General features: G+C 41.4%; 2 protein-coding genes across 5 annotated transcripts; one reads left to right on the top strand and one right to left on the bottom strand.

The window, feature by feature from the left end:
• Positions 1-92: 92 nt before the first annotated feature.
• tnrc6ba (trinucleotide repeat containing adaptor 6Ba) lies at positions 93-22,596 on the bottom strand. 3 transcript variants are annotated; one of them, XM_081392326.1, is made up of 22 exons: positions 22,339-22,596; positions 21,121-21,208; positions 18,621-18,642; positions 15,846-16,196; positions 15,245-15,271; positions 12,332-15,127; positions 11,303-11,467; positions 11,003-11,175; positions 10,832-10,903; positions 9,066-9,272; positions 8,799-8,918; positions 7,566-7,709; positions 7,340-7,450; positions 6,024-6,228; positions 5,647-5,808; positions 5,370-5,537; positions 5,141-5,281; positions 4,178-4,270; positions 3,376-3,591; positions 3,158-3,228; positions 2,901-3,040; positions 93-2,441 (listed from the first exon to the last, which is right to left on the bottom strand). In XM_081392326.1, exons 2-22 carry the CDS (start codon positions 21,175-21,177, stop codon positions 1,874-1,876), a joined length of 6,009 nt encoding a protein of 2,002 aa, XP_081248452.1. In that variant the 5' UTR covers positions 21,178-21,208; positions 22,339-22,596; the 3' UTR covers positions 93-1,873. The 3 variants fall into 3 exon arrangements, with proteins under 3 accessions (XP_081248452.1, XP_081248454.1, XP_081248453.1); XM_081392328.1 differs by having other exon boundaries at positions 5,695-5,808; XM_081392327.1 differs by lacking the exon at positions 15,245-15,271.
• On the top strand, positions 21,574-26,807 carry LOC308706583 (putative endonuclease 4). Of its 2 annotated transcripts, XM_081392329.1 has the most exons (8): positions 21,574-21,929; positions 23,460-23,640; positions 24,017-24,226; positions 24,425-24,604; positions 24,716-24,847; positions 25,021-25,125; positions 26,432-26,561; positions 26,660-26,807. In XM_081392329.1, exons 2-8 carry the CDS (start codon positions 23,466-23,468, stop codon positions 26,718-26,720), a joined length of 993 nt encoding a protein of 330 aa, XP_081248455.1. In that variant the 5' UTR covers positions 21,574-21,929; positions 23,460-23,465; the 3' UTR covers positions 26,721-26,807. The 2 variants fall into 2 exon arrangements, with proteins under 2 accessions (XP_081248455.1, XP_081248456.1); XM_081392330.1 differs by lacking the exon at positions 24,425-24,604.

The raw sequence follows: 26,807 nt of genomic DNA, 5'->3' as shown, positions 1-26,807 counted from the left end.
ACATTACGAGTCTAAACCAATGGTTCTCAACCAGGAGGCCTCAAAACAACTAAAAATAAAGATATAAATCAATTTTTTTTTTTTTTAAACCAGGGTTACCACTGTCTTGGATATATAATGAAGTCTGATATTAAAAGTGAGTCACGTGAAACAAAATTGTATAACTTGAGATATTTTTATAAAGAATATAAAGCTTGAGAATCATTGGCCGAAACTTATTTAACAAGGACCTAATTAGCTAGTTCATCTATTCGAAACAGGTTGTGACCCTTACAAACCTGAAATATTATAGTATAGCATACATATATTAAACTGAATTGACAATATAAAGTAAAATTCACACGATTGACAACAAAATTAAATTCAACCTTTATTAATTGTCTTGTTCTTTTTTTTAAATTAATTTTCTTTTGTAAAATCAGAAACAAAAAAAACCTGAACACGAGTGATAAAGCCCGCCTTAATTTATAATGGTACACAACAACAAAAATAAACAACTGGTAACTTTTGAGTGTTCCTAAAACACCCATCCAGCTCAGCTTGGTACAATAAGGTTTGGCATGTTTCATGTTTCAGTATGAATGCCTTCAGTTGGTTGCATCTTCTAAAAAAATCTTTTTCTTTATTATAATTATTGCAATTCAGACAATATATAAAACAAAAAAGGCTGCTAAAACCACAACTTAAGAAATATTCATTAGTGCCAATGTTCTTGAACTTGCTGTCTACACTCTCTCATACACACACACAGCCACACCTGCATACATATCATGCACACATAGACATCAAACACCTGAAATAAGCCGTCACTCATACATTTACTCACCTCCCTAAATCCAGCACTGATCTTTGTAAATGCACCACGCTTGTTAATCTCTGGCTGCCACACATTCATCAATGCCTTGCAAACACTCTGAACGTCACCACCTTTACCTGGGACTTCACTCATGCGCAAACAGGCAGAAAGGGCACCTTGAACAGCTAAGTAACATCCAAGTGATCGTCATTATGACAACATACTCGATTAAGAAGAAAAAAGAAACGAGGTCAGCGTTTGGGAAAAAAACATTTCTGGATTTCACCATTTAAAAGAAAACGAAAGACAACGAGACACAGTTTGTCAGACATCAGAACAGTGTTTGAGTAATTTGAGTTTGCATGACAATGGGAGCCGTAACAACAAACATTGTATGATGCATATTTTTGTCCTTTTTTTTGTCTGGTTTCTCCTTTACAGTGCACGCCTGAGTGAGAGCGTCTCAGTATGCGAGTGTGATCTTTATGACCTCAAGGTTTAGGATTCATCCAGTTGAGTCAGTATTTCAGTCCAACTGTTTGCATGTCCTGTTCAAGTCTTGCATGAAGTCTTCATTTAAGGGTAAGAAGAAATGGGATGTGTTGGTGTGTGTGCGTGCGTGCGTGCGTATCTATCTGTACTGCTTTTCTTCCACACACTGCTCCTCCACGTTTCCACGTTGCGGAGATCGCGTTATGGGGAGCTCGGAAACACTGCTCAGGTAAAAAAAATGACAGTGTTTACATTTGTAACCAGTGTCATCTATAGAATTTTGTCTTAATGCATTTTGCTAGGTTTCGTAATGCAGTCGGCCTGCCTCTCAGCACTTGAGTGTTAATCTGCATCTGCTGTTTGAGTGCTTACCTTTCAATCTCGTCTACATAAGTGTTACGAATGTATACTAAATACTTGGATGTGTATGCAATATGCACCCTTTCAAGTGGCAGAAGGCATGTAACGCAAATTGCTTGTATTCTGATTAATGTTCCTATATTCCTGCGTCTGTTTGTGATAATATAGGAGGATAACTAATATTTATATATCTGTTTTGTGTGTGCACGCGTGTTGCTGCTTCAGTCAGATAGAGTCTGCGCCTCCACCCAGCAGGTCTCCAGGCAACAGCGCTGCAGGGCTGCTCATCTGGTGCCGATCTTCCATGGCTGGAGACCCCCATAGACTGCTGCTTGTGTACCCTGGAGTCATGCCGCCCCACAACCCTGCCCTGCCGGGATCAACACCCCCTGTGTTGCTGCCAACACTGCCGCCACCACCATTGCTGCTCCACTGGGCAAAAATGCTCAGGCCTGCTCCCTGGGCAGAGGTTGGGTCAGCGGAGTTGCCCGTACCATCTAAACTCTGCCAGGTAGTGCCAGAAGGCCCACTTCCGCCGCCGTTGTTGCTTCCCCCTGCTGTCATACTTCCCACTCCGGCCCTTTCTCGCTCGCCACCCCCAGCGCTGATTGTACCCACAGCCCCGGCCCCCGATGATCCCGTCACGCCCGCCGGCCCGGAGACGGCCCCACCACCGGCCCCGCCACCTCCGCTGCCACTTCCACCAGATCCCGCCTGGGAATGTGCAAAATAGCGAGCAACCTCCTCCTCACTCACGAACTCGGCCAGGATTGTGGTGTTGCCCAAAACACACCTAGGGAGAAAATTGAGTGAAAAACTCTGTTTGTCAATTGTGACTATACATACACATCTCAAAAATGAACTTTACTACTTGTAATTGGTCCTTTATTACTTATACTGCAACTATTTCTCCCAATTGTGACATTTTATCTCACAAAGAAACTTTTACGCAACTGCACCTTTGTTTCTCATAAATGTGCCTAAATTATTTTGTAATTGTGACATTATATCTCTCATTGTTACTTTCTTGCAATTAGTTTCTCATAATTGCGATCATATCTCACAATATGACTTATTTTAAATGCTCACAAAAATACCTTTTTATCTTTTACTCTGAGGTGGGAACAGGTTTTCATAACATAGCTAAAATGTGAAAAATTAAAATTCTATGGGGAAAAAAATATTATTATTTACTATCACCACCATTATATTGATGGATCTGGGTCAGGATACGGTTTTTTTAGACACTTACATGTGAAGTGCGCTCTGGGCTTTGGCTGCTTCTTGGCGAGTACTGTAGCGAATCAGAGCACTACCTTGGGTTAAACCAAGGTGAAAGGTCAAAAGCGGCCCATGCTGCATACAGATAGTCCGCAAAGTGGAGCCATCAATCTGCAGAGAACAAATGATACAAATCACTGCATTGAAATTTGAGAAATCGATGAAAAACAACAGAAAATGTGTATTTCAAAAAAAAAAAAAATGCAACATAATGCATAACATAGATACCTGAGGGGTAAGATTACTCAACACCAGCCAGCAGCTCCCCTTAGAGGCTCCTCCATCACTCCACGCAGAACCTACATAGATTGAGAGACCATTTATGATCTGGTCGCTTAATAAAAGTGAAAGCAGGTTGAATTTACTTGAGGGAATGTCTAAATAGTGCTTTAATTAATACTTGTGATTTTCATTAATGTTTTTCATTTTCTAAGTTGTGGTATTACCAGGCCCAAATCTGTTTTCGTGGCCGCCTCCAGAGCCACCCCAGCCTCTACCCAATCGTGGGCCTCCTCCCGTCCAGGGAGAAACGGAGGGCTGCTTCTGATGGGACAGTCCAGGAGGTGGGCGTGGCAGATGAGAGCTGTTGCGATTTGTCTTCCAAGGCTTGTTGTGCCCTATGGGCTCAGGTGGCCAGCTGGGCTTGTAGTCTGTGTACTTAGCTGTGAGAGCAGGAAATAAAGCACAACATATTCAGAGAGTTAAAACTGGAAAGAAAAAACAAAATGATGGAATTCAGTACAGAGCTAAACAAATGGCGCTTTTCTACTGCATGGTACGGCTCACTTTTGGGGGGTTTACCACTGTGTACAGTACCTAATACTTTTTTTTAGTACCACCTTGGTTGAGGTTCCAAATGAGCCGTACCGATACTAAAATGTGACGTGTAAACATTGCAGATCACTGATTGGTGAGAGAGAATCGTCATCACCAACACTGGATTTGCGACACGAGACACCAAACCCGCTAGATTTAAATAGTCAGCAACAGCCAGCGCAGTATCATTTGTTCGCACAACTTGCTTTAAACGACCGTCGCAAAAAGGAAAAGGCTGTATCGTGGTCTGTAGATGAGGTGGCGGCGCAACTATAACGATCAGTCTATAAAAATAAAAGCAAACCGAGCCAAAGTAAAGCGAGCCGAGTTGCACCACACAGTGGAAATGTGACAAAATGAGGCCGTATGGGGCTTCTCTCAAAGCAAAGCAAATAAAAAGCGACATCTAGTGAAAAGAGTGTTTGGTTTTACCTGGGTTGTGTGCATTGTTGAGGGGGCTCTCTGAGGCACTGTAGGGCCAGGCACCAGGTGAAGGCAGCAAGGTGTTGAGGGAGGGATTTGATTCTATGCCAAAACAACGAGTTGTTTGTTAGTATTTACATGGATATGTAAATGACTTCTAAAATTCTAAGCTTAGAGCTCTATGTATGTGTCTGTGCTAGAGGAACTACCCTTGAAAGAAGAAATCAATGTTATCATAAACTACCAGTCAGGTTTAGACCCTCTTGAGTGAAAAAACAATTCTTATGATCTGAGAAAACCATTTAAAATAAATTAAGCTTCAAGGTAATTACTCAGCTTGATGTTGCTCCAAACCCGTAAGACTTTCTTTCATCTTCAGAACACAAATGGAAGATGAAATCTGAGAGATTTCTGTTCCTCCATTAACAGTCTACGCAACTACAACTTTGATGCTTCAAAAAGTTTGTAAAACTAATCCATATGAATTGAGTGTCTTAGTCCAATTTTCTGAAGAGACATGATCACTTTATCCACCTTATTTTTCAGGTAAGAGCGGGCGTGGCCATTTGTAATTTTATTGTGTCTGGCTTCCAGAGTCACTCACTTTCAGCTATGTATAGCTGTACGAAACAGCTCGTTATTTCATACCATATGCGATGCACTAGTTTATGATCGAATCAGAAAAAAGAATGCACAAGCTTGTTTTCTCCAGAGAGAAAGCAAACTTAAGACGCTGCGAAGACATTACACGTCACATTCTGATATCACGGGTCTATACGAGATGTGTGAAGGGGCAAAGGAGGGGCAGAAAGCTCTCAGATTTCTTAAAAAATATCTTCATTTGTGTTCCGAAGATGAATGAAAGTCTTATGGGTTTGGAATGACACGAGGGTGAGTAATTAATGACAGAATTTTCATTTTTGGGTGAACTATCCCAGTAAATTCTTGAAATCAGTTTTGTAGACAATGTACCTGTGTTGTCTCTAAGCAATTGGTGCTCAGTGTCATTGAGGCTTGACATCGATGAGCCCAGCATACTTCCAGGTGTCATGTAGGGATCAGATTCAGGGTCCACACTCTGAATTCCTTTCCAAGGCACTCCTGGTTGGAACTCTGAAGCGAAAATCACATTTCAATTCATTATGGATGTATTCACAAGTAAAAAAAAAAAAAATTTGTTTAGATGTGCACCACTGTTTACCTGGAGGCCAGCTAGATGTGCCAGTCTTGGTGCCCATCTTGTTTCCAGGACTTCTGTGCCAGTGATCTGATGGCCCTTGAGGAGGCACACCTAAACCCTCACCTCCCAGCATCTCATACTGGGAATATGGGGAACCACCTCTCATTTTGAGAGGAGCAGCAATAGGACCTATATATCGGAAGAAAACAAGCACTTACAGTCAAACTTGTATCAGACTTAGTAAATAAACTCCTTTGTATAACTCAGTTTTGTAGGTGTCACAAAAAAAGTAATGCACCATTTTTATGGAGAGTGCTATCAGGAGGTGAAGGGGATGGGGAATGACCTTCCATCATCCACTTGAAACGAGACTGCTGCCCCCCACTCTCTTTAAGCCCAGCTGGGCCACCAACCATGGGACCCAATTCCAGACCGGAGAGGCTCACTCCAGGCCCAAACCCTTCAAGACAAAGAATGGGACAGAAAAAGGCATATTACAAAAAAAAACAAAAAACACATCATCAAGTTCCCACATGCACTGACACTAGTGGTCGATCGATATATTGCTAAGGATGATATATCTGCTGATATTTTTCTGCATTTTTCTGTTTGGCTGACAAGTGTCTGAAGACCATATTGGAAAAATGGATATGAAAATGATATGAAAGATCTCACCAGAATAAGTTCCTTGTGTTTTCTGATGCAGGTCTGCAACAGATCCTGCCAAGCCAGGGTGTGAGATGGCTTCCGACATTGGCATCTTTGGGCCACTCCCACCAAGGTGAGAAGGAGAAAGTTTGGAGCCACCCACTGTACCTCCCAAATGTTGCTGCTGCTGCTGCTGCCTTTGCTGCTGAAGAACAGCCATGATTCTGGCAAGCTGGAGAAAAAAAATACTGATTCAACTACAGCAGCAATTCTTAGGCAACTCATTTTGTTCACATGTCCACAATTGTGGAGGGTTAAACCCCAATCCTCATTTCATTTTCACATTACAAACGGGTGACAACAAACAGCATCTTGCTAGCATCTTGTTTGACTTTTAACTACAGCATCACCTCGTGTCACAAATCCACACAAATATTGAGTTTATATGAAAGCAAAAGGTTATTTGCCAGTCTGCTTCTTTTAAAAAAAAGTTACTTGAATAAGTAATATAACAGTAAACAAGCTGCAATGATTCCAAAAATGGGTGGTTTTAAACATGTGGTATTGAAGAATATTAGTTATTGACTATACACAGAATGAAGACTATGATAAGCAGCAAATAGTAACTAACAAAAGACAATTTCTTCTACATTCTGAGTTATACAAATCACCTTACAAAACTCTAAAATTGCTATATGGAGATGTAAAGAAGCATTAGGCTATAGGGTAAATGTTGTAAATGGAGAATTATGTCAGACCAATTTGAAACCAGTGCGTAGAATATAAAGTTAAATAATAATTGCAATTACAACTTATAACATTTTCTGAGAGCTCTGGAAATTTCAAAGAGCACCTGGACGCTGAAACTGCAACATTTAAAACTGCAGCGGATTTAAGAATAAAATGAAGTTAAGCAGTTATTTGATTTAAACCTATAATTGATTATTATTAATGTCTTAATAATGCAAGAAAAATAAAACAAGAAAAATTTAAATAAATGACAGATATACAGTTTAATGTAGCTAGCACAGAGTTACTATCTAATGCCCCTCTAAATAAACTATAATTTTATCAATAAGGCATTTGCATAAAGACTGTTACTTTTTGTTTTGTGATTCTGTCTACTGATTACTCATTTTTCATAGATTTGTTTTGGCATTAATAGTACTGCCATAGAAACAATTCAGAGTCCGAGAAGTAGAGTATAACATCCCGGGTTTCTTCTAGCAATTAAGGCAATTACTCTTCCTGTGGACGGACCCAATTAAGTTCTAATACCTTTTGGCAGTAACTAGTCTCTTGGATACTGTCCTATTTGCAAAAAAAAGAGGTGAAGACCGTACCTGTTGGGGGTCTGCTTGTTGACGTATGTTTGGGGGGAACTTGCGCTGGTTCTGCAGCAGCTGTTGCTGCTGTTGTTGCTGCGGTTGCTGTTGCAGAAGCAGTTGACAGGCCTGCAAGAAAGCACAAGTCAAAACTTCAAAAGAAAAAACAAACAGAACTCTAGGGAGTGTATTGTGAGTCTGGCCTGCTAGATGAAGTACTGTGCATGCAACGGGAGTTACCCACCAGCTGGAACTGAATATGAGGGGGATAGATGCTGCTGAGCATGGCAATGTGCTGTGGGGAAAGCTGTGGAGTAAAGATGCCTCCTCCAACACCTCCAACACCTCCACTGGGAGGAGGCATCTGTTTCAGCACAGAGCCCGGCACCTGCAGCAAAAATAAGTTAGTTCTATAACAAAGATCACTTTTGACTTGCATTGCAGCCAGCTGCATTGCTTTAGTTGACAATTTATCTTAAAGGGGGGGTGAATTACTGTTTCATGCATACTGAGTTTTTTACACTGTTAAAGAGTTGGATTCCCATGCTAAACATGGTCAAAGTTTCAAAAGTTAAGTTGTACGTTTGAAGGAGTATTTTTGTTCCAAAAATTGTCCTTCCGGTTTGTCACAAGTTTCGGAAAGTTTTTTTCGAGTATGGCTCTGTCTGACGTAAGAGAGGGCGGAATTTCCTTATATGGGTCCTAAGGGCACTTCTCCGGTAAGATCGCGGGCGTGCGCGCACTCGTAAAACAGAGCAAGAGAGTGAAAGCAGTTCGCCATCAAAGCGCCCTGCCCGGCTTTTGGGAAGTCAGTGTCACCAAAGAAGTGTGTTTTTGGTTGCCAGGGCAAGACAACCCTGCACAGATTCCCAAAGAACCCAGCGTTAAGGCACCCGTGGATGGAGTTTGTTTTCCTGAGCATAAACGGAGTTGTGCAAGACTGTTGTTCCCTGCATTTCGACGATGATTGTTTTATAAACAAAGCCCAGATCGTCTAATGCTTAAGGATCGAGTAGTCACAATGATAAAGGTTCGCGGTCGTGCGTTGGAACGGTGAGTAAAACTGTTGAACAAATGTCTCTGTGTGTTGTTAGCTCGGCGCGTTAGCACAGCTTTAGCTTCGCCCACACGGCCCGCCCCCAGCCGCTCGTTTTTTTCCGGAAAGACTCGGTACAGCCAATCTTGCAATTAAAAATATAATAAAACAAAAGACTTTTTGTAGATATGAAGGATGCAATATTACTCTATAGGTACTCAAGATTAACAGGAGATTGAGTGAAAATGAGCATTTCACCCCCCCTTTAAAAATAATGTGGAATCCCATTGTGCATAATCAGTGCACAGTACTTTTGAGAAAAATATATATATTTTAAAACCTAAATAAAATGTCCACCACTATAATGACCTGTCTGTCAACATAACAGTTGTGCAAACTACTGAAGTAATATTAAATAATAGATGCAGTATTATCAAGTACCTGAGGTGACAGGAACTGATGAGGCACTTGCGCTCGTACTGATGGATTGATGGGCGGCACCCCTGGTTGGTGCCTGGACTGTGCCATCCCTCCACCGCTACTAAACAACTGACCACTCGCCTAAGGAAAAAGATAGAGGGATGGAAAACGATAGAGGGATGGAAAACAGCTAATTAAAGTGACCGCAAAGATCCAGATTAAAGAGGTCAAAATGAAATGAAGGGCTAACAAAACACCATTTACAGAAACATAAGGAGATGCAAATACCTTGTCATAGTAAGGCCCAGGTTCACAAGCCCCCACCTCTTTGGAACCAGGTGAACGGAAGACTGCTCCTACTCCCCCTCCACGTCCTCCTTTACGCATCTCTCCATTGTACTCACTCAAACCCATACCACGCTTCTCTCCTTCCATCTTTTTGTCCTGTGGAGGACCAGGGGCCAGATCCAAGGAATGACCACTGGGGTCCTCTCCCTAATAACAAATATCCACATTGGTAAACCTCATAAACCAAACCTTACTTAAACGTGTTGATAAAAATGCACGATATCTTAGTGAGCAATATACTATTTAGGGATGGGCATTCGATTAAATTTTCTTAGTCGATCGTCGGGAGAATTAACGATCGACTATCGATTAATCATTAATATTTTTATATTGAAATTCATTATTTCTTTAACTTTTTATAAATTAAAAATGCAATGAAAATACAAAAATACAGTTTGTTTGTCCTCGATGAGATGTTTATTACAAGAAGATCAACTTGTGGCAGTGAAACTGGACATTCGGTAGACTTGAAGATATGCCCTGCGGTAAAAACAGCGGAACCTGCAGCTGCGAGCCGGCGTTCTTAAACAGAGACCCATGGCCACTTCATCCGTTTTCTGTGATCGGATAGCTATCCGATCATGAAAAGACCAAAAGTAAATGCCCTCCGAAACGCATCCGAGACGGATTAAACCCGATCGCTCAAACCACTTCAGGAGGAGATCTGAGACGCATTCCAGAGGAAACTGGACAAGAGTAACGTTAAATGCATCTGGTTGTTGAAACCACATATGTAAATTTGACTTATCCCAAAAATGCTAAGAAATAAACGTGTGAGAGCGAGTTATAGGCTATATGTCATGTTATAGCCAGATATGACGACGCTACTTCAACACGCATCACCATAGATGAGCATCTATTCATCAAGCCAACGTGCAAACTATCGCAAATCAAAGTGAAAGTAATTCATCAACACACAATCATCTTCATTAAAAGTAAAGAACCGAAATGATCTTACCAGGGCTGTTGCCGCAATATCTTGTTGCGGTCTTTGATTTAGAAATTTTCGCTGATGATCAATAAAATGCAGCTCATATCAGTTGCTTTCGGTGACGTGCAACAATTTAAATGCATATAGCGCGGGAATTCAAGATCGGATTTATATCCGTTTTGCAAAAACACATTTATGTGACCAGGTGTAAATGATCGTTTTGATAAATCAGATAGCTATCCGATCTGAGAAAACGCATGAAGTTCCCATAGAACTTCTGCACCAGTCTACTGATTTCTGTTGTGAAAGATAAGCATGTTGACATGATCTGGGATCAGACGCGACCGCAACCTGGTGACAGCCAGTCCAGCCGCCGAAAACACCCGCTCTGAGGGACTGACGTTGCCGGGATGCACAGGTACCTCCGCGCTAAAATGAATTCCATTGCTTCAAGACTCACACTACGCAACGCAACCTGCATTAGATTAATCGATAACAAATAAACGTGATCGACGAAATTCTTAACGATCAATTATCGATCGTCGATTAATCATGCCCATCCCTAATACTATTCACTAAAATCTGGGAAAATTCAATGATTATTAAAGCTAGCAATGAAATTACAGCTGAATAATTTGAATCAGTGCATTCTTAAAATGTTAATAAAATTAGCAATTTCCTGTTTTCAATTGTTCAATTTCAAATGTTTAATTGCGAAAATTTAAGATCCTAAATCTATATTATCTAAGACCATTTTTTTCCCATAATTTCTTACCAGAACCCCCATGTTTGAAAACTGTCTTGTCATTGGGTTCATCCAAGAGTCTCCTGCACCCTTCATGGAGCCCTGAAGAAAATTAGATGGAACACTCAGTAACTAGTAAGCATAAGCAACTTAAATTGCAGATCTGCATGAATATTGAACCTAGCATGACCACTGACATACCTTGTTGCCCTTCTTTGCACCCCAGCCTCCAGAGTTATAGGAGGAGCTGCTGCCTTGGGAACCTGCACTGTTCCATACACCACCACTCTCATCTTCCTCCTCCCAGCTAGAGTGACGTGAAGCACTTACTGAGCCCTCTCCTTCACCCCAACCTTCTTGCATAGACTTTGAACCTGTAAAAATAAAACATCCCTTTAAAAAGTTCAGAAGTATGCATACATTCAGGATCAGGTTTAATTCAAAACACATTCATTCATTCAGAACACCATCATCACTAGGACAAAAATTATCCAGACTCACCAGACTTCACTGGATTGGGGGAGGGATCCCCCCAACCTGACGCCTTGCCAGTGTCATCAGGGTCGCCCCAAGCAGTGGGCGCATTAGTAGGTTTACCCCACGCTGCAGTACCGTTGTCCACACATGGACTGGAAGGAGAGACATTACCTCCCCATCCAGAAGAAGCTAAAAGATAAACAAAGAAATGCTTTAATAAATACAGTTCTATGGTATGCTACATGAAAGTGAAACAATAGGGGCTTTCGCACCAGGTAGTTCTAGGAACTAGCCACCAGGGTGGTTCCCCCGAGAACCAATGTTTCCCCTAGGAACGTTTTCCTGGTTACATTCGCACCGCCAATAGGAACTCTGAAGTGACATAAGCCGCACCTGACTTATTTTGACGTTGTGGAGGACCTTTACTTTGATGGCGCTGAGAATGCCAGAGGCTGATCATATAGTGCTGATCATATTCTCCATGTTCATTAGTTTACGTTCTGTCTAACAGTCCTGTCTATTACATTATTAGAACTGTTATACATGGAAAGGAGACGGTAATTAAAAGTTATTAGCGTATGCCGTGTGGTTGATGTCCAGTGTTGCTAACTGAGCAGAAATACATAATCATGTTTCGCTTAGTTTGTGGAGTAAATATATAGACTATAATCTGTGCGTTTACACAGCTTTTTAAAAAATGTCGCTGCGCATTTGGTGCTGGCGTTTCGTGCGTTCGGCCAATCAGTGTACACTAACGTCACTGGTAGTTCCTGTAGTGCTGGTTTAGACCCTACTCTGAAGTAGGAGAAATTAGTTCCTCCAAAAGGAGTTCCTAGACCTAAAATCGTTCCTAGTTCCTGCGGTGCGAACACGCTAAAATCCGGGTACTTCCGCCTCTAGTTCTAGGAACTATGAAAAGGTTCCTCCGGTGCGAAAGCCCTTAAAGATCATATCTAATGTCACTCTTTTAAAATTAAAAATGCAGCTTTTTAAAGGAGTTTTGATGTTTCACAAAGGGTTAAAAAAAGCACTGAAAAAGCCTAAGTGACTTACCTATTCCAGGCCCCTTGCTTGTTGACTGTGCAAGGTTCATATCCCTATTCCCGAGGCTTGCTGGAATTCTTGCAGGTGGCTGCTGTTGCAGGGTTGGGGGTCCCTGCTGAGGGGGCACTGATTGTGTCTGGCCAGATGGGGCATTGTTCTTATCCCACAAGTTGACACTTTTGTGGTTGTAGTTGATGGGGTCACCCCAAGCAGATGTTCCATCATCAATCTCCATTTTCCTGCTGATTGACTGTGGAGAAGGCTCCTCCCAACCGCTGGGCTCTGAAGTGTCTCCAGGGCCACTGGAAATTTGGGGTATAGGCCCTGAAGTCCACCCTGAACTTTGGCTCTGGGCTGAAGGACCTGGCGGTCTTCCCCAGCTTCCTTGCATGGCCCCCGTTTCTACCGACTGACACTGCTGAGGCTGTGATTGTTGTTGCTGCTGCTGTGCCGGGCCTTTCGGCGAGGCCGAATGGCTGTTTGGCATCTGTGACGGGTGCATCTTCCCACCCCAGCCTTGGTGAGATTTTCCACCCTTTTCTCCACCAACCCCTGTACCTCCAGCTCCCCACGTCCCTCTAGAACCTCCCTCATCCCAATTACCCCATGTACCCACTTCTGAGGCCCCACTAGTACCTCCACCACCCTTCCCATCCCCCCAACCCCCACTGCAAGTTTTGGGCTCATTATCTGCCCAGTCATTGTTGCCTCCCGGCCCCCAATTGCCTGCATCCACCCGTCCAATATCTTTCCATCCGCCTGTTCTTTTCTCCTCCTGACTGTCTCCCCAGCCACTTCCTCCAGTTGATGGAGTACCCTGTGTTTGGATATCTCCCCACCCGCCTGATGAGCTCCCTGCTCTACGCCACTCATGTCCCTCACTGTCCCAACCTTTCCCTGGGCCTTCTGATGAAGCAGTCCCTCCCCAACCCCCGGATGGCTTGCCCTGCCCAACAGCTGAACTACCTCCTCCACCTCCAGATTGTGAGACGCCAGGGTTTTGGATATTGACACCCAAGGGTGGAGGGCCTCTGGCATGCAAAGAAGAGCTGCTGTTGCTACTACTGTTGTCCCAACCTTCACCACGTGATGGTCCGAGGATGGAGTTTGAGTTCAAGTTGGCATTCAGAGTTGCACCTTGGAGCAGAGGGGAGGAAGATGGATCAGTAGTTGTGGTGCCAGTAGAACCAGCGTACGGTTGGGCGTGGGTAGGTGCACTCATTGTAGATGAGGAGTTTGCCCCACCTGGCGCTGGTGCTCCACCGCCTGTCTCCAAATCCCATGCCACATTCTGACGGATTTGCGTCTGACCCCAACCAGAGTTGGACAGCACTCTGGGGTCCAGATCAGACCGGCTAAGCAGATTCTGTAAGGCCACTTCAGGGTTGGGAGGCTGATGAGTGCGGTGGTGGCCATGGCGCTGATTGCCACTTTTGGAGTTTCCTCCGCCACTGGAGGATGAGGTACCTCCCCCACCTTTGCTACCCTGGCCTCCCCACTCACTCGAGTCCCCTGCTCCTACATCCCCAACTCCTTTCTGATTGTCCCAAGCTCTTGTCATAGTTGAAGGTGTGGAGGTAGAAGTCGTCTGGTTGCCGACACTACCGCCGCTGCTGCTGCTGTTACTGCTCGAGCCATTTTTCCCATCTGGATTGCTGACACCCCCAACCCCACTGGATGCCCCCCAATCCCCAACCAACATATGGTCCCCACCCCACGCTCCCTGAGATACCCCGGGGGTCTGACCACCACTTCCTTTTCCCCACGCACTTGCCCCAGTCAAATCTCCTCGATCGTCCTGGCTGGAAAAACCCCACGCCTTCCCGCCTTCGGCAGACACAGAGCTCCCCCCTGCTCCATCCTCCCAAGATTCAGTCCTTGAGGCACCCGTTTTGGAGTTTGAGGGGAAAGGCTGAGCTCTCCACAATGATGAGCTGGTGGAGGAGGAAGAGGAAGCTGAACCGTCCCCTCCACCTGTGCTTCCACAGTCCATATCAGCCCCCTCTGCCACCCCTGTGTTTTTTGGTCCTGCTCCTGGTTCCAGTGCTGCGCCACCCCACTCTCCACTGGATGGCTCTCTGTCTCTGGATTGCATTTGGTGAAGTTGGTGCTGATGAGAGGCTTGATTCACAGAAAGAGAGTTGCTGGCAGACAAAGATGAGCTTTGGAGGGAAGAGGAGCCCCCCTCTGTTGCAACTGTCCCAGCCCCTTCCTGTACCAGGGCTGGCCAAGCAGAGGGATTGGCATTAGGGGTAAAATTGGCACCTGGAATCCCACAGCTGACACCAAAGGAGCTATCGGAGCTCCCTGGGAGAGGGACAGCTTTGGATATGGGGGGCAATGAGCCTGCTGCTACTGCATTCCCCCCTATGAGTTCATGGGAGGATGAAGCCCAAACACTACCAGACTGCATACATTCATTGGGTGAACCAGAGGATGTGGGTGGGGAGGGGCTGCCGGAATTGACTCCTTTCCTCCCGTTCCCTCCTCCCAGAACTTTCGCTTGCTGCTGGATATGCCTCTCACCCCATGAGGCGCTGCAATTCAGAAACCCACTACCGTCTGCACCTCCGGTACCTGCTGTATCCCCCGCCTTTGACCCATCCCCAGCAGCAATACTAGGCCATTCCTCCAGGTCTGACCGGTCCACTATCACCTTTTCCCTGCCCTGAGAGAGGGGTTGGCTGCCAGAGCTGGTCCCCCACATGGAATTTGCATAATTTGAAGAAGAAGCAGCGATTGATGAGGAGGATGATGTATGGGGCAGTGAGAGAGCAGCTGGACCCAAAGGGCCCTGGCTTGGATCTGTAAACAAAATACAAAATTATTTATGAACCTGCCAGACTATTTTCTATGTAAATAAACCAAGCCAATATGATACAAACAGGGATAGTTCACCCCAAAAATTCATCAATCACTCACCCATGTGATTCCAAACCTGCATGACTTCTGTGAAACACAAAAGAAGATATTTTGAAGAACTGCATTTTCATGAATTTTCATTTTTGGGTGAACTATCCCTTTATATATCCTGTGAGTCAATTTGCAAAACAAAATCCTCTCTCCAAAGATATATTAGCAATTCAGATCACACAAAATTATTTGCAGGCAGAAAGTGTTTTGATTAGCTAGTTTTCTGATTGGCTAAATCTCCCCAACTCCCCCTGACTATTTTGTGTCATTTAAACAGCCTAGGTTAGTCTACCGACATCTCAGGTAGCAGGGATATTTTATGCATGGTATTCAAAGATAAGTGCTTAGAGCACCTTCAACATATATCCTCTGTGCTGCTGCTTACAATAAGTTAGCTTTTAGAAGACAAGAAGGCTAGATATCATGAAGTACATTTACATGCACAAGGAAGTACATTTCACTATAAAGTTTCTTCTAGAAACAAACTTTGTTGTATTATTTTCATGTTATCAATGTGAAGCTGCTTTGATACAATCTGTATTGTAAAAAGCGCCAAATAAATGAAGGTGACTATCTCTGTTATTAAAATGATTCAACTGATGATTCTTACCTGAGGCCGAAGCCACTGTTTCATTGGGGCTGTCTCCCCCGCTGTTGCCTCCCCCCAGCAGCATGGAGGACAGTGGTGGCTGGCCCCTCTTCAGTAGCACTTTCTGGTCCGGCTGGGAACGGAATCGAGGGGGCACTTCACGGGGCATGTAGCGCTGGGAATTCTGTGTGCCGGGGGAGGGCTGTCCGTTGGCCACCGCCGGCCGCTTAGCATTGTTCCCACCCTGAGGGAGGGCGCCAGCAGCCGGGGTGGCAGCGGATGGGGTTGAAGAGGGGACGGGGCCAGGGCTGGGGAAAGTTGAGTTGGGGGTGGCAGGAGACTGTGCAGATGGAGGCTTGGTCAATTCTGGCACTGTGTAGTGGAAAATTTAGGAGCAAATGAGAGCAGAACTGCAGAAAAGCTACATTAAGGTAAAGGAAAGAATAAATGGATTTTACAAATTAAAAAGCTGACACACTTTTTCATTTCATGTTTGTTTGTCAGCACAATGACACATTGTCTCTGTAACTTTCAGGATATCAGCACACAGTGCAAACAAAAAAGATGAAAAATAGCATTAAAAATGCCAAAACATAGTTTTGATAGTTTTCTTTCATGCAACATATTAGTCAAGGGCTTTATCTCTGTCATTCATAATTTAATAACAGGTCAGGCATCATCTTCTTTGGATAAAATTAGGAGGACTTGGGAGGAAGATCTTAGCAGACCACTCTCAGATGACACATGGGACCGTGTCCACTCATCATCAGTGTGTGCTCAGCACTTATTCAGTTCAAAGTAGTACAAAGAGCTCATATGTCAAAAGTTAAATTAGTTCAAATGTGCCTTGGTACTAGTCCCATGTGTAACATATGTCAATGTGCTGAGGGTTCACTAGTTCATATTCAGGACATGCCCTAAATTAAGACGCTTTGGCGATCTGCATTTGACACTCTTTCATCGGTTCTCCACACCGGTTAAGAGCCAGATGCCCTGTTGGCATTATTTGAAGTTGCCCCAGAAGAGTCAAGGTTATTAACATCAATGTGTAAAGTCCTTGCTTTTTCTTCCTTGTTAGCATGCAGAGCATTACTACTAAAGTGTAAGGAGGCTGCTCCACCCACTCGCACCCAGTGGGTCAGAGATATAATGTGTTGTCTTTGCCTTGAAAAAATAAGGTACTCATTAAAGGGTCATGAAACCCTAAACCAGATTTTCTGAGATTTTAACAGAGGTATGTGTGTTGAACACCATTAAAGACAATGTTAGCATCTGTTAGATTTAATAGTAGAGGGAAAACGGTTAAATTTTAGTTTTTTTTCCCGCTATTTGCATCTTCCGGGTTTAAAATCTTCATCGTGTCCATGTCACAGGCAGTGCACTATAGTACTTTGATGACTCATCGGTGTCTCATAATTATTCATGTACTGAGTTTTCTTATCCAATGAGAAGACACTTTCTCTTAATTATTCATGACACCACGTGGAACTTTCCAATGACGGACATGGCAAACTGTGATATCGCGTAGTAGATGAGAGAAGCAATGATGGGACGCGTGTTTGTTTTCGTGGTGCGAAAGTTTCGGTGCATCTTTCCCCGCAATGCTGCCCGGGCTAGACTCTGGCTGCGGGCGGTTGGTTGGCCATCAACCACGGACACATCTAAACTATGTGTGTGTAGCAACCATTCAACGGGAGAATGGAGGACTTCGGCCTTGTACACCAATACAGGTTTCATCTTGCGAGTGATGCGGTCCCGAGGACTTTTCTATCGCTTCAGAGGTGTGTGTGTGTGTGTGTGTGTGTCTAAAATTTAGGGGGCGCGTAGAGGCTATGTACCGAACGTTTTTTTTTTTTAAGCGGAAAATTTATTATTTTCAAATATATGCATTTATATTGTGTAAAGAAACAACTTATATGTTTTAAATACAATTATGATTACTGTAGGCTATATGTAGCAGGGCATTCAGTTACTTTTGAAAGGACAAAAATAAGGTGTCCGTGTATTTCATTAGACTTTAACTTATTTTATTTTTAAATCTAGCATTTCCTCACATTTTACCACTGATTTTTAGTGACAGTCGATATGCATGGGCCACTGGCGATGACAGCCCCCTCTCCCCTGCCGTGCCATACCACACCCACTCCCCTCCCTTCTTCTCACAGCCACCACGCCCATTTAAGTTGCATTTATACTTTATACTGATTTATACTTCTGTGTCGGACCTACGCCGGAGCCTCTACGCTGTAGGTAACGCATTGGTTTTCATTTAAACTTCTGCGTTGTTGTCCGCGTTGACGAGCATGTGAAACCCGAGGGAGGGGTTCTAGCAGACCAATCACAGCGCTTGCGTCCACGTAGAATTGATGCGTTGTTACATTTTTGGAGATGTGCATGTCAGGGTACGCGTGCTACAGGTGAGTTCGACACAGAAGTATAAATTGGGCTTAAATAACGCCCTATTATTGACTGTATTTTTCTGTTAAAACCTAAATGGATGCCAAACCAGTGTTTTTAATCTTATTTTTTGTTTATTTTTACATTAAGTGTGTGCACCTATATACATATAGGTGAGAGTTTATGTGTGTAGGTATGGATGAATATACTACTTTTTAATTTTGAATTATTATAGAAATCATCGGTCAGCATGGATGTAATCCCACAGATTTGTTGGTGAGGGTTGGGGGATAGTTGAATCTGATTTGCTTAAAAAAAGCTCATTTTAAAAAAGCTTTGAGAAAAGAAATGCCAAAACTATAACAAAACATACTTTAAAAGACAACAGAATGTAGTTACCTTTATTTTTTTGCTCTGCAACCTGAAACAAAAGGGGGGAAAAGTGTCACTATTGATGACAATGGATATTTAAATTCTCAAAGTACAGAACAATATTTGCTGGGCTGATTCTTGAAATGTATTCATTCATAGATTTGTGCCAAGCAGATCTTCATGACAGATACCATGATGCTGTTGAATGACTGATTCTGATTGGCTGCTGATTATTTTTCTATAACTATTTTAGCTATTGCAAAGAGCATTTTAGTTCACCCAAAAATTTAAATTCTGTCATTAACTACTCACCCTCATGTCGTTTCAAACTCGTAAGACCTTTGTTCATCTTCGGAACACAAATTACGATATTTTTGATGAAATCCGATAGCTCAGAGGGGCTCCACTGACACGCGTTCATGAGAGCACCACGACGCATGCGCGTGGTGATGATGCAGGGGCTATCATTTTTTTATATAGTTTCCTTTGATGCTATTATGAATGTAGAGTTAATAGTTGAATACATTATGATCATCTGTATGTGTATGTTGTTATTATTGTGTTATGCAAAAAATAATAAAAAATACAAGCAGAGGAAGACGCACGCGATGTCACGCATGCGTCGTGGTGGTCTCGTGAACGCGCGACGGAGTCTGATACAGAAGAGAAGAAATGACTCAATAAGGTCGATTTCTTTTTTCAAGTATTCTCGTCGCTTCATAAAATTAAGGTTGAACCAATGTAGTCACATAGACTAGCTATTTTAACAATGTCTTTCCTACTTTTTGGGCCTTAATTAAATAAATAGCTGTCAATGGAGCCCCTCTGAGCCATCGGATTTCATCAAAAATATCTTATTTTTTGTTCCGAAGATGAACGAATGTCTTACGGGTTTGGAACGACATGAGGGTGAGTAATTAATGACAGAATTTTCATTTTTGGGTGAACTATCCCTTTAAGGTCTATTCACACCAAGGATGATAGGAATGTGTGAGACTAGCCGACTAGTCGATTAAAAGATACTGCTGCTGCTAGTTGACTTGGAAATACTAGTCGTTTACTTTACTTCTTTTTGCACATTTAATGTTTTGCTTTATATTTTTACAAAGGCTACGTTTAAATTACCGTCACGTTAATGTTACATCTTAAAATTAATATATGATTTTGAAAAGTGTATCTGCAGCGGAAAACAAACTCAATTCATTTTACCTCAGATTCTGCAGCCGTTCTTTTCTTTGTGGCGCTTGCGGTAGGTTCAGAGAAACTTCCACTCGGAAGATGAGCAAGGAATTTTGAAAGCCTACATAAAACTTTTCCATTTTGTTCTATGTCATATGTCAAACTTGTATAACAATTAAGCTTGCTTAGGTCATAGGCTTGTTATACTACTGGTTATGAGGGACAATACAGTATGACATTTTATATTGGATTAAAGGAGAAACATTATGAATGAAACTTAGGCTACTTGACAGTTGAACAGTTGCAATATCATCATCCTAACCTATAGTTGGCAGTACAGGCAAGCTTTTCTTGCAATTTTGTCACCCATCATTTTTGTTTTCTCACCACTGTTATTTTTGTTGCCTGTTTTTTTTTTTGTTATTGAGAGGAAAGAGCACAGCACATATTTACATAATCATCTAAACGGCGCTCTCATCAGTATGGATGTCGGGATGTTTGTTAACAGTATAGTGTTGCGAAGGTATTTCAAACTCCTTTTTATCCATAAGCAAACAACAAAAAAGACCTTCACTGTAAGTAGATCACAAAATTAATCTTTGCTAACTCTTTCTTCTCCTTCTTTGTTCTTAACTTTGCATTTTTATGGTGCATTTAGGCTATGTATTGGGTTCGTAACTTCATTAAAACAATATCTGAACTCCATAACCTAAGACTTATTGCTTATTTCACATATTCTCAAACCAGCATATCACAACGAGCATTCTGTATACTGAGCGAGTGGGAGAGGAATCTTCAGAAAGGTGCTCTCCACTACGGAGGAAATATTACCGCTCCGCTCACATGCTCTGAAATAAACTGAATATTATCATCTGTTGGTGTGGACGCTAATATAGTTATCATCATCTTTATAGAAATCATTCTTGGTGTGAATGGCCCTTTACAGCCTACCACAGCAAAAGAACAATAAAAACGAAGCAAATAAACTACAGAAAAATAGAATATGATGACAATTTCAAATGTTTTCTGCTATTACTTTTACTGTCTCTCCCTCTGTCCCACACATTAAAAAAAGGTCAATAACTGCTTAGTACAAGCCTGTATCACTAGTTCCAATTTGCTTTAAAAAACTAGTAATGGAGGCTTGGATGACTTTCAAAAAAATGTTATGTCAAATCAGTGGTGTAAGAAAGTAGTTCTACACACATAAGCTGAAAAATTGACTCTGGGACACTGAATTATTGTAAATTAATGCACACCTGCCGCATTAATTACCATCACAGGGTGCATTAATTTACTATAATTTAACAATCCAAAATAATTCATTCATACATAATATAACAAATACCTTCTGTGAGGTTTCCCGTTTCCTTTTATCTTCCTTTTTCCTTTTCTTGTCTTCCATGAACTGCTGTTCCCTTTCCTGATGCTCCTTTCTACAAACGATATGGAGCTCATTATACTGTTTAAAAACAATATGGTTCAACTGTAAAACCTTCTCAAGGATATATAGACCTTTTCTGTCTAATCCGGAGTACGCAGTTACAAGGATCGGTAAAATGTACAGTTTTTGACGAGTATCACCTTCAACCAGTCCAGGCACTAAGAGGTGCTGCCTTGTTACCAAACCAAATGCATAACAGCCTGAGACACAACAGCGGCACCATTCACATGATCATACCAGCACAAATCACTGTACACGTAACTTCAAAGGAATGTTGGTTATAGGGTCAACCTGAGTTTGCGTGTGTCATGTAATAAATCGGATGTCCGTTAAAATCATAGTGTGATCGTGGTAATGGGAGAAATCATTGCTGTAATCTGTCTGCGAGCCTGCAGTTGGCAGGCAGAGCAGTTTCGGACAGGCGCTCCGTTCACCCGCCCATTTCCTCCGGAGCAAATATACGATAATACATACATTACATTCCATGCGTCAGCTATACGAACTATTCGTGAAAAAAAACAACTGTTTAAACGGCAATAACTGAAATATTGCGTTAACTAGTATGCTTCAGTGGTTCTGCCAAATCGTGTTACCGAGTTAGCTAGTTTGTTAGCAGAAGAAAATGACATCCTAACCGTAAAACTGGTAATTTCGTTAAATTCCCCCTGAAGCCGTCGATTAATTGCATACGGATAGCAACACAAATCAAATGGGTAAGCAACCGTCAAAACAAGACATGCACAAATATGCATTTGATCAAAAATGGGGAGCAACAGCAATAGACTATGAGTCGGGATACATTGCCCACCAAAACCATAAAGCAAACGCATATGTGTTTTCATTTAATGCAATCATTGTCCATGTCAATTAGTACAGACTAAATAAAAACGAGTATGTTTTTACGACCGACCAGCGGAAAGCTAAACCTGCAAACAAGTAGATGCTAACTAGCTGGCTGGCTAATTTAACTAGCAATCGAGCTAGTGGCTAACAGATGTCGACGAGGAAAAACTGTATCACACATAAATACTTTCACGCCACTGCGGTTTTTCAAATGCATATTACTGCCATTGGTAGCAAATAACATTTTATGTAAGTTGTTTTTTAAAACAAAGCACTTACCTCAGGAATTACATGCACCGCAGCTAGTCTTCTAGCTACAGCTAAAGTGCTTAAGTGCGAATTTCTGGGTCTTGAGGCAACGTGAAACACAATACTCCATCAAAATCGAATAGCTAGTCATGAAAACACTCCTTCTATTGGTTTTAAATATGAAATACGATAATGTAAACGAAAGAGGCGGAATCTATGTTTAAAGCGCTGTAAAGTCAGTTGGTTGACGGTCGGCCATTTTACTGCTCGTTGTGAATGTGTGTGTCTGGACAGGTCTGACGGAAGGGGGGCAGTCGAGGGAGATTTTTGACCTTCAATATTAAAAGTCCAATACCTCTTTATTTGGCCGTTCTTATAATAAAACAATGCACTGTTTATTGTGAGATCTTGCTCTTTTGGAATGGTTGTTCATATACGGTAACATACTGTTTCTCTTTCAACATCAGTTAAATGGCTACTTCAGTCTATCCTATCAAATTTCACATCAGATAATGTTTAGTCCAGGGATTTTTTTTTTTTGTATAAACATCCATTTTTATAATATACAATAAAAAATATATAAAGACAACATGTTTTTAGAATTAAATAATTGACTTTTATGTTGCCATTGTAATGAAGCTTTTATCTGAAGCTGTTTCTACCCTCTGTCAGATATATAAAATTGTCCATAGGATAAAATAATTTGTAATTTCATTCTTTCTTTCTTTCTTTTTTATAGAAAGCAGAGTGAAACAAAAATAATGTAAAAATTCTGTAATGTTAACTTTAACCTTCTGAAATTTTCCACTGAATTTTCACACTCTTTGAGGTCCCTAGGGGTGCCCGGATCCAATGTTGAAAGCTCCTGTCTTAGTATCATCTCCAGAGTAAAATATTATTTGAAATGTATAATGTCAGATCACAAATGACCTGCCCTAATATAAAAGTAGCCAAAATAAGTTTAAATCTAGAGTATTTAAAATGTTAGAAAAAAATATCTTTATGTTTTTAAATCTCTGAGGTAAACTGCACATACATTTTTGGTTCAGGATTAGTAATGTTTTCATCAGTCTAGATTTACCACATTATATTTTGTTGTTTATTATTCATAGTTTTAAGTATGTCTAATCACATGCTTATTCTTGATTTAGAAAAATATGGCCTCACGAAGAAAAGACAAGAGGAGAAAGACTGAGGAGGTTACTGAAACAAAGGAGCTACAACATTCTGATGCAGAACTATCAGATGGGAGCAGCAGAGAAGAAGAGATGGCACAGAAAAAAAAAATAAAGGCAAAGAAAAAATATATAGGCGCTCACGTCTCAGTATCAGGTGAGCAAAGATGCTTTATTTTGAGTGCCGTGTTTGCGTTGAATGCATATTAATTTTACAATTATTCTTCCAAAAATGAAAACGTTTCATCATTTACTCACCCTCATGTTGTTGAGTTTCTTTCTTCTGTTGAACACAAAAGAAGATTTTGAAGATTGTCGGTAACCAGACAGGTGACGGCACCCATTGATTTCCATGGTATTTTATTTCTTGCTATGGAAGTCAATGGGTGCCATCAACTGCCTGGTTACGAACATTCTTTAAAATATCTTCTCTTGTATTCAACGGAAGAAAGAAATTCATACAGGTTTGGAACAACATGAGGGTGAGGAAGTAGTTACAAAATTTTCATTTTTGTGTGAACTATCTCTTTAAGGAGGAATATGGAAAGCAGTCGAATCAAGTGTGACCATGGGAGGTCATGCTTTTGCCCTTTTCTTGGGCTCCCAGCGCTCCTGGACCAGACCAGCCCTTGATCCAGCTGCTGCAGTTCAATTTCAAAAAGCCTGTGCTCAACATGGCTTCGATCCGATACACATCCTGCCACATGGATCTTATTTGATGAACTGCGGTTCCCCTAAAGAAGGTTTGTGCGCTGACTGTTCCCGCTCTGTTTGTGTGCATCCACCAAATATTGATTATTTAAAGATGAAGCCACAAGGTTGGCATATTTAAAAACACAGCTCAGCTGATTTAGTCAATATCTAGTCAGTAATTAATACTAGGCTGCATATGTTTTGTATATAAGACTGAATGTCAAATGACTCTGCATGTTGTAATCCAGATGTGTTCAGTAAGAGCAAGTCTATGCTTGTGGATGAACTGAGTCGCTGCAGTGCACTGGGCCTCAGCCAGTTTAACTTTCACCCTGGAGCTTCTTTGGACTCCAGCCCCGAGAAATGCATGGAGAAAATTGCCCAAGCTATTAACCACGCACACCAGCAAACCCCTGCCGTCATTACAGGTCAACTATACAACCGTGATGATTTGTAGAAAATGTGCGACTGTGTTCATGCTTTCTGGTGAATTTAGCTGGATTATATTCTTTCTTTTGCTCTTTCTTTTCTCTCAACAGTGCTTGAAAACATGAGTGGTCAGGGGAGCACTGTAGGTGGGCAGTTCAGTGAACTGAGAAGCATAATAGACCGGGTGCGTGACAAGACACGTGTCGGGGTGTGTCTGGACACTTGCCATGCTTTTGCAGCAGGTACGGTGTGAAGTCCCATAGATATTACCACAAATTATTTGGAAAAAGATAAGTTTGGTTCAAAGATCAAAAGTATGGGTTAACATGACAAACCTTAACTTTTTTTACTTTAAGATAGCTCTGCTGATTAAATGTATAACGTATTTGAGATGAGATGATACTCTTCTGTTTAGGCTATGACATTTCACCACCTGGAGGAGTGAAGAACATGCTTGATGAATTTGACCGTGTGGTTGGGTTGCATTATTTGAGAGCCGTTCATTTAAATGACTCTAAAGGTATGCAGCATTCGTTTGGTCTTGTCAATGTGAAGTGCTTCAGGAATTATGTGTTTTTGTAGGCCAAAATCTGAAAACGAGTTCATATTTTTGTTATTAATAGCATGTCCGGTTCCATTGTCCTGAAGTCAATGGGGTTTCGGTTAATTTCCTGAAATAAGGTCCGTGGTGAACACAAGTTCAAGACATTTTCACGTTTCATTCTGCGACATGACACATCAGTATTAAGTCCCCTTGAGATTTAACTCATTAAAAAACGTTTTATTACAATAAAATAGAAATTCTTCAAAATTTCATATTTTTCAAGAACTACAGCAAAAGCCAGTGTAATGCAAGAAAATATAATATTTTTTCATCAATATTTATGAGAAAATGTATTTGAATATATCATTAGATGAAATATACGAACAAATATGAGAATTACCAGTATGAACTCCATTGACCTCAAACTTATATCTAAAAACTATTCATTTGTACTTACATAAACTTTTACTTTAATGTGAAAAAATGATGATGATTAACAGCTTGAATCTCATTTTCATGCTGCAATGGTTCATCAATAGGTGGCAGCAAAGTGAAATGTGGACTTTTTCTTTTCCAAACTGTCTTTCCTTTTTCAAATTTAGACTACATGTGGTCTATGAACTTTTTCTTTTGTCATTTTATTTTAATTTCAGAATTATTATGTGTGCATGCACAAGCATTTTTATAAACAAAATGCAACCCCAGTGGGAAGGGAAAAAAGAATAGTATACAAGTATTCGTCAGTTCCGAATTCAGCATGTTACTAACAAGTGGCTAAATGGGACTATAGAGAATGTCTGGGACATTAAACGTCATCACGCTGAACAGGAAAATTCATCTACTCACTAGTCCCCTTTTACAGCCTAAAACTAAAACTATCTAACTCAGACTTTCAGGGAAAATGTTTTTGAAAGTGATGTTATTGTCGTGTCATTCATTTTAGCCTACGTTTAGCTTTTTACATTTGTCGAATGTACAGGCTTTAAAAATCATAAAAGCTGTGTTCATTTGTGAAGATTATATTATGAAAAATTGGTGTTCACAGAGTTTATTTAATGCAATAATCCAAAAGCCAATGGAAAAATCCTATAGGATTTTTGTAGAGGGAACCAGGATGAAACTGTTGGCCTTCAAAAATACATCATCACTGTAGCACTCTATTGCTGTAATTGGTTGTGCAATGATTGCATATACATTGGTTGTATATGAATATTCCATTTGTATTATATATATTTAGTAACATTGTTACTTCTTTTGAGATTGTGTAATTTGTCTTTAAAAGGAACATTAGGCAGCCATCTGGACCGCCATGAAGACATTGGACGTGGCCAAATAGGTATTACTGCTTTCCGAGAAATAGTGAATGAGCCTCGACTGGATAATATCCCTCTGATTCTAGAAACACCCGGTTGGTAAGTTTCAGGTTGGAAAAACAAAATTTGTTGCGAAATGCGAATTAAATGAACCGACACCATTGACTTGCATTTTTATCTCCGACCTCTCTTTCTAGCCCAGGCTTTGAGTATGCTGAACAGATAGAGCTCCTTTACTCCCTTTGTGAAAAAAGGTGAAGAATTACACATCTGCTGGGTGCCAGCCTCCTTGGCACCAAAGGAAGTTATTATTGTAAAGCATAATAAACATTACCCTGATTATGT

Source organism: Scardinius erythrophthalmus, assembly GCF_964197995.2.
Source record: "Scardinius erythrophthalmus genome assembly, chromosome: 18".
Taxonomy (NCBI): Eukaryota; Metazoa; Chordata; class Actinopteri; order Cypriniformes; family Leuciscidae; genus Scardinius; species Scardinius erythrophthalmus.
Note: the sequence above shows the minus strand (reverse complement) of the source record. Positions and strands in the feature narration are given on the sequence as shown.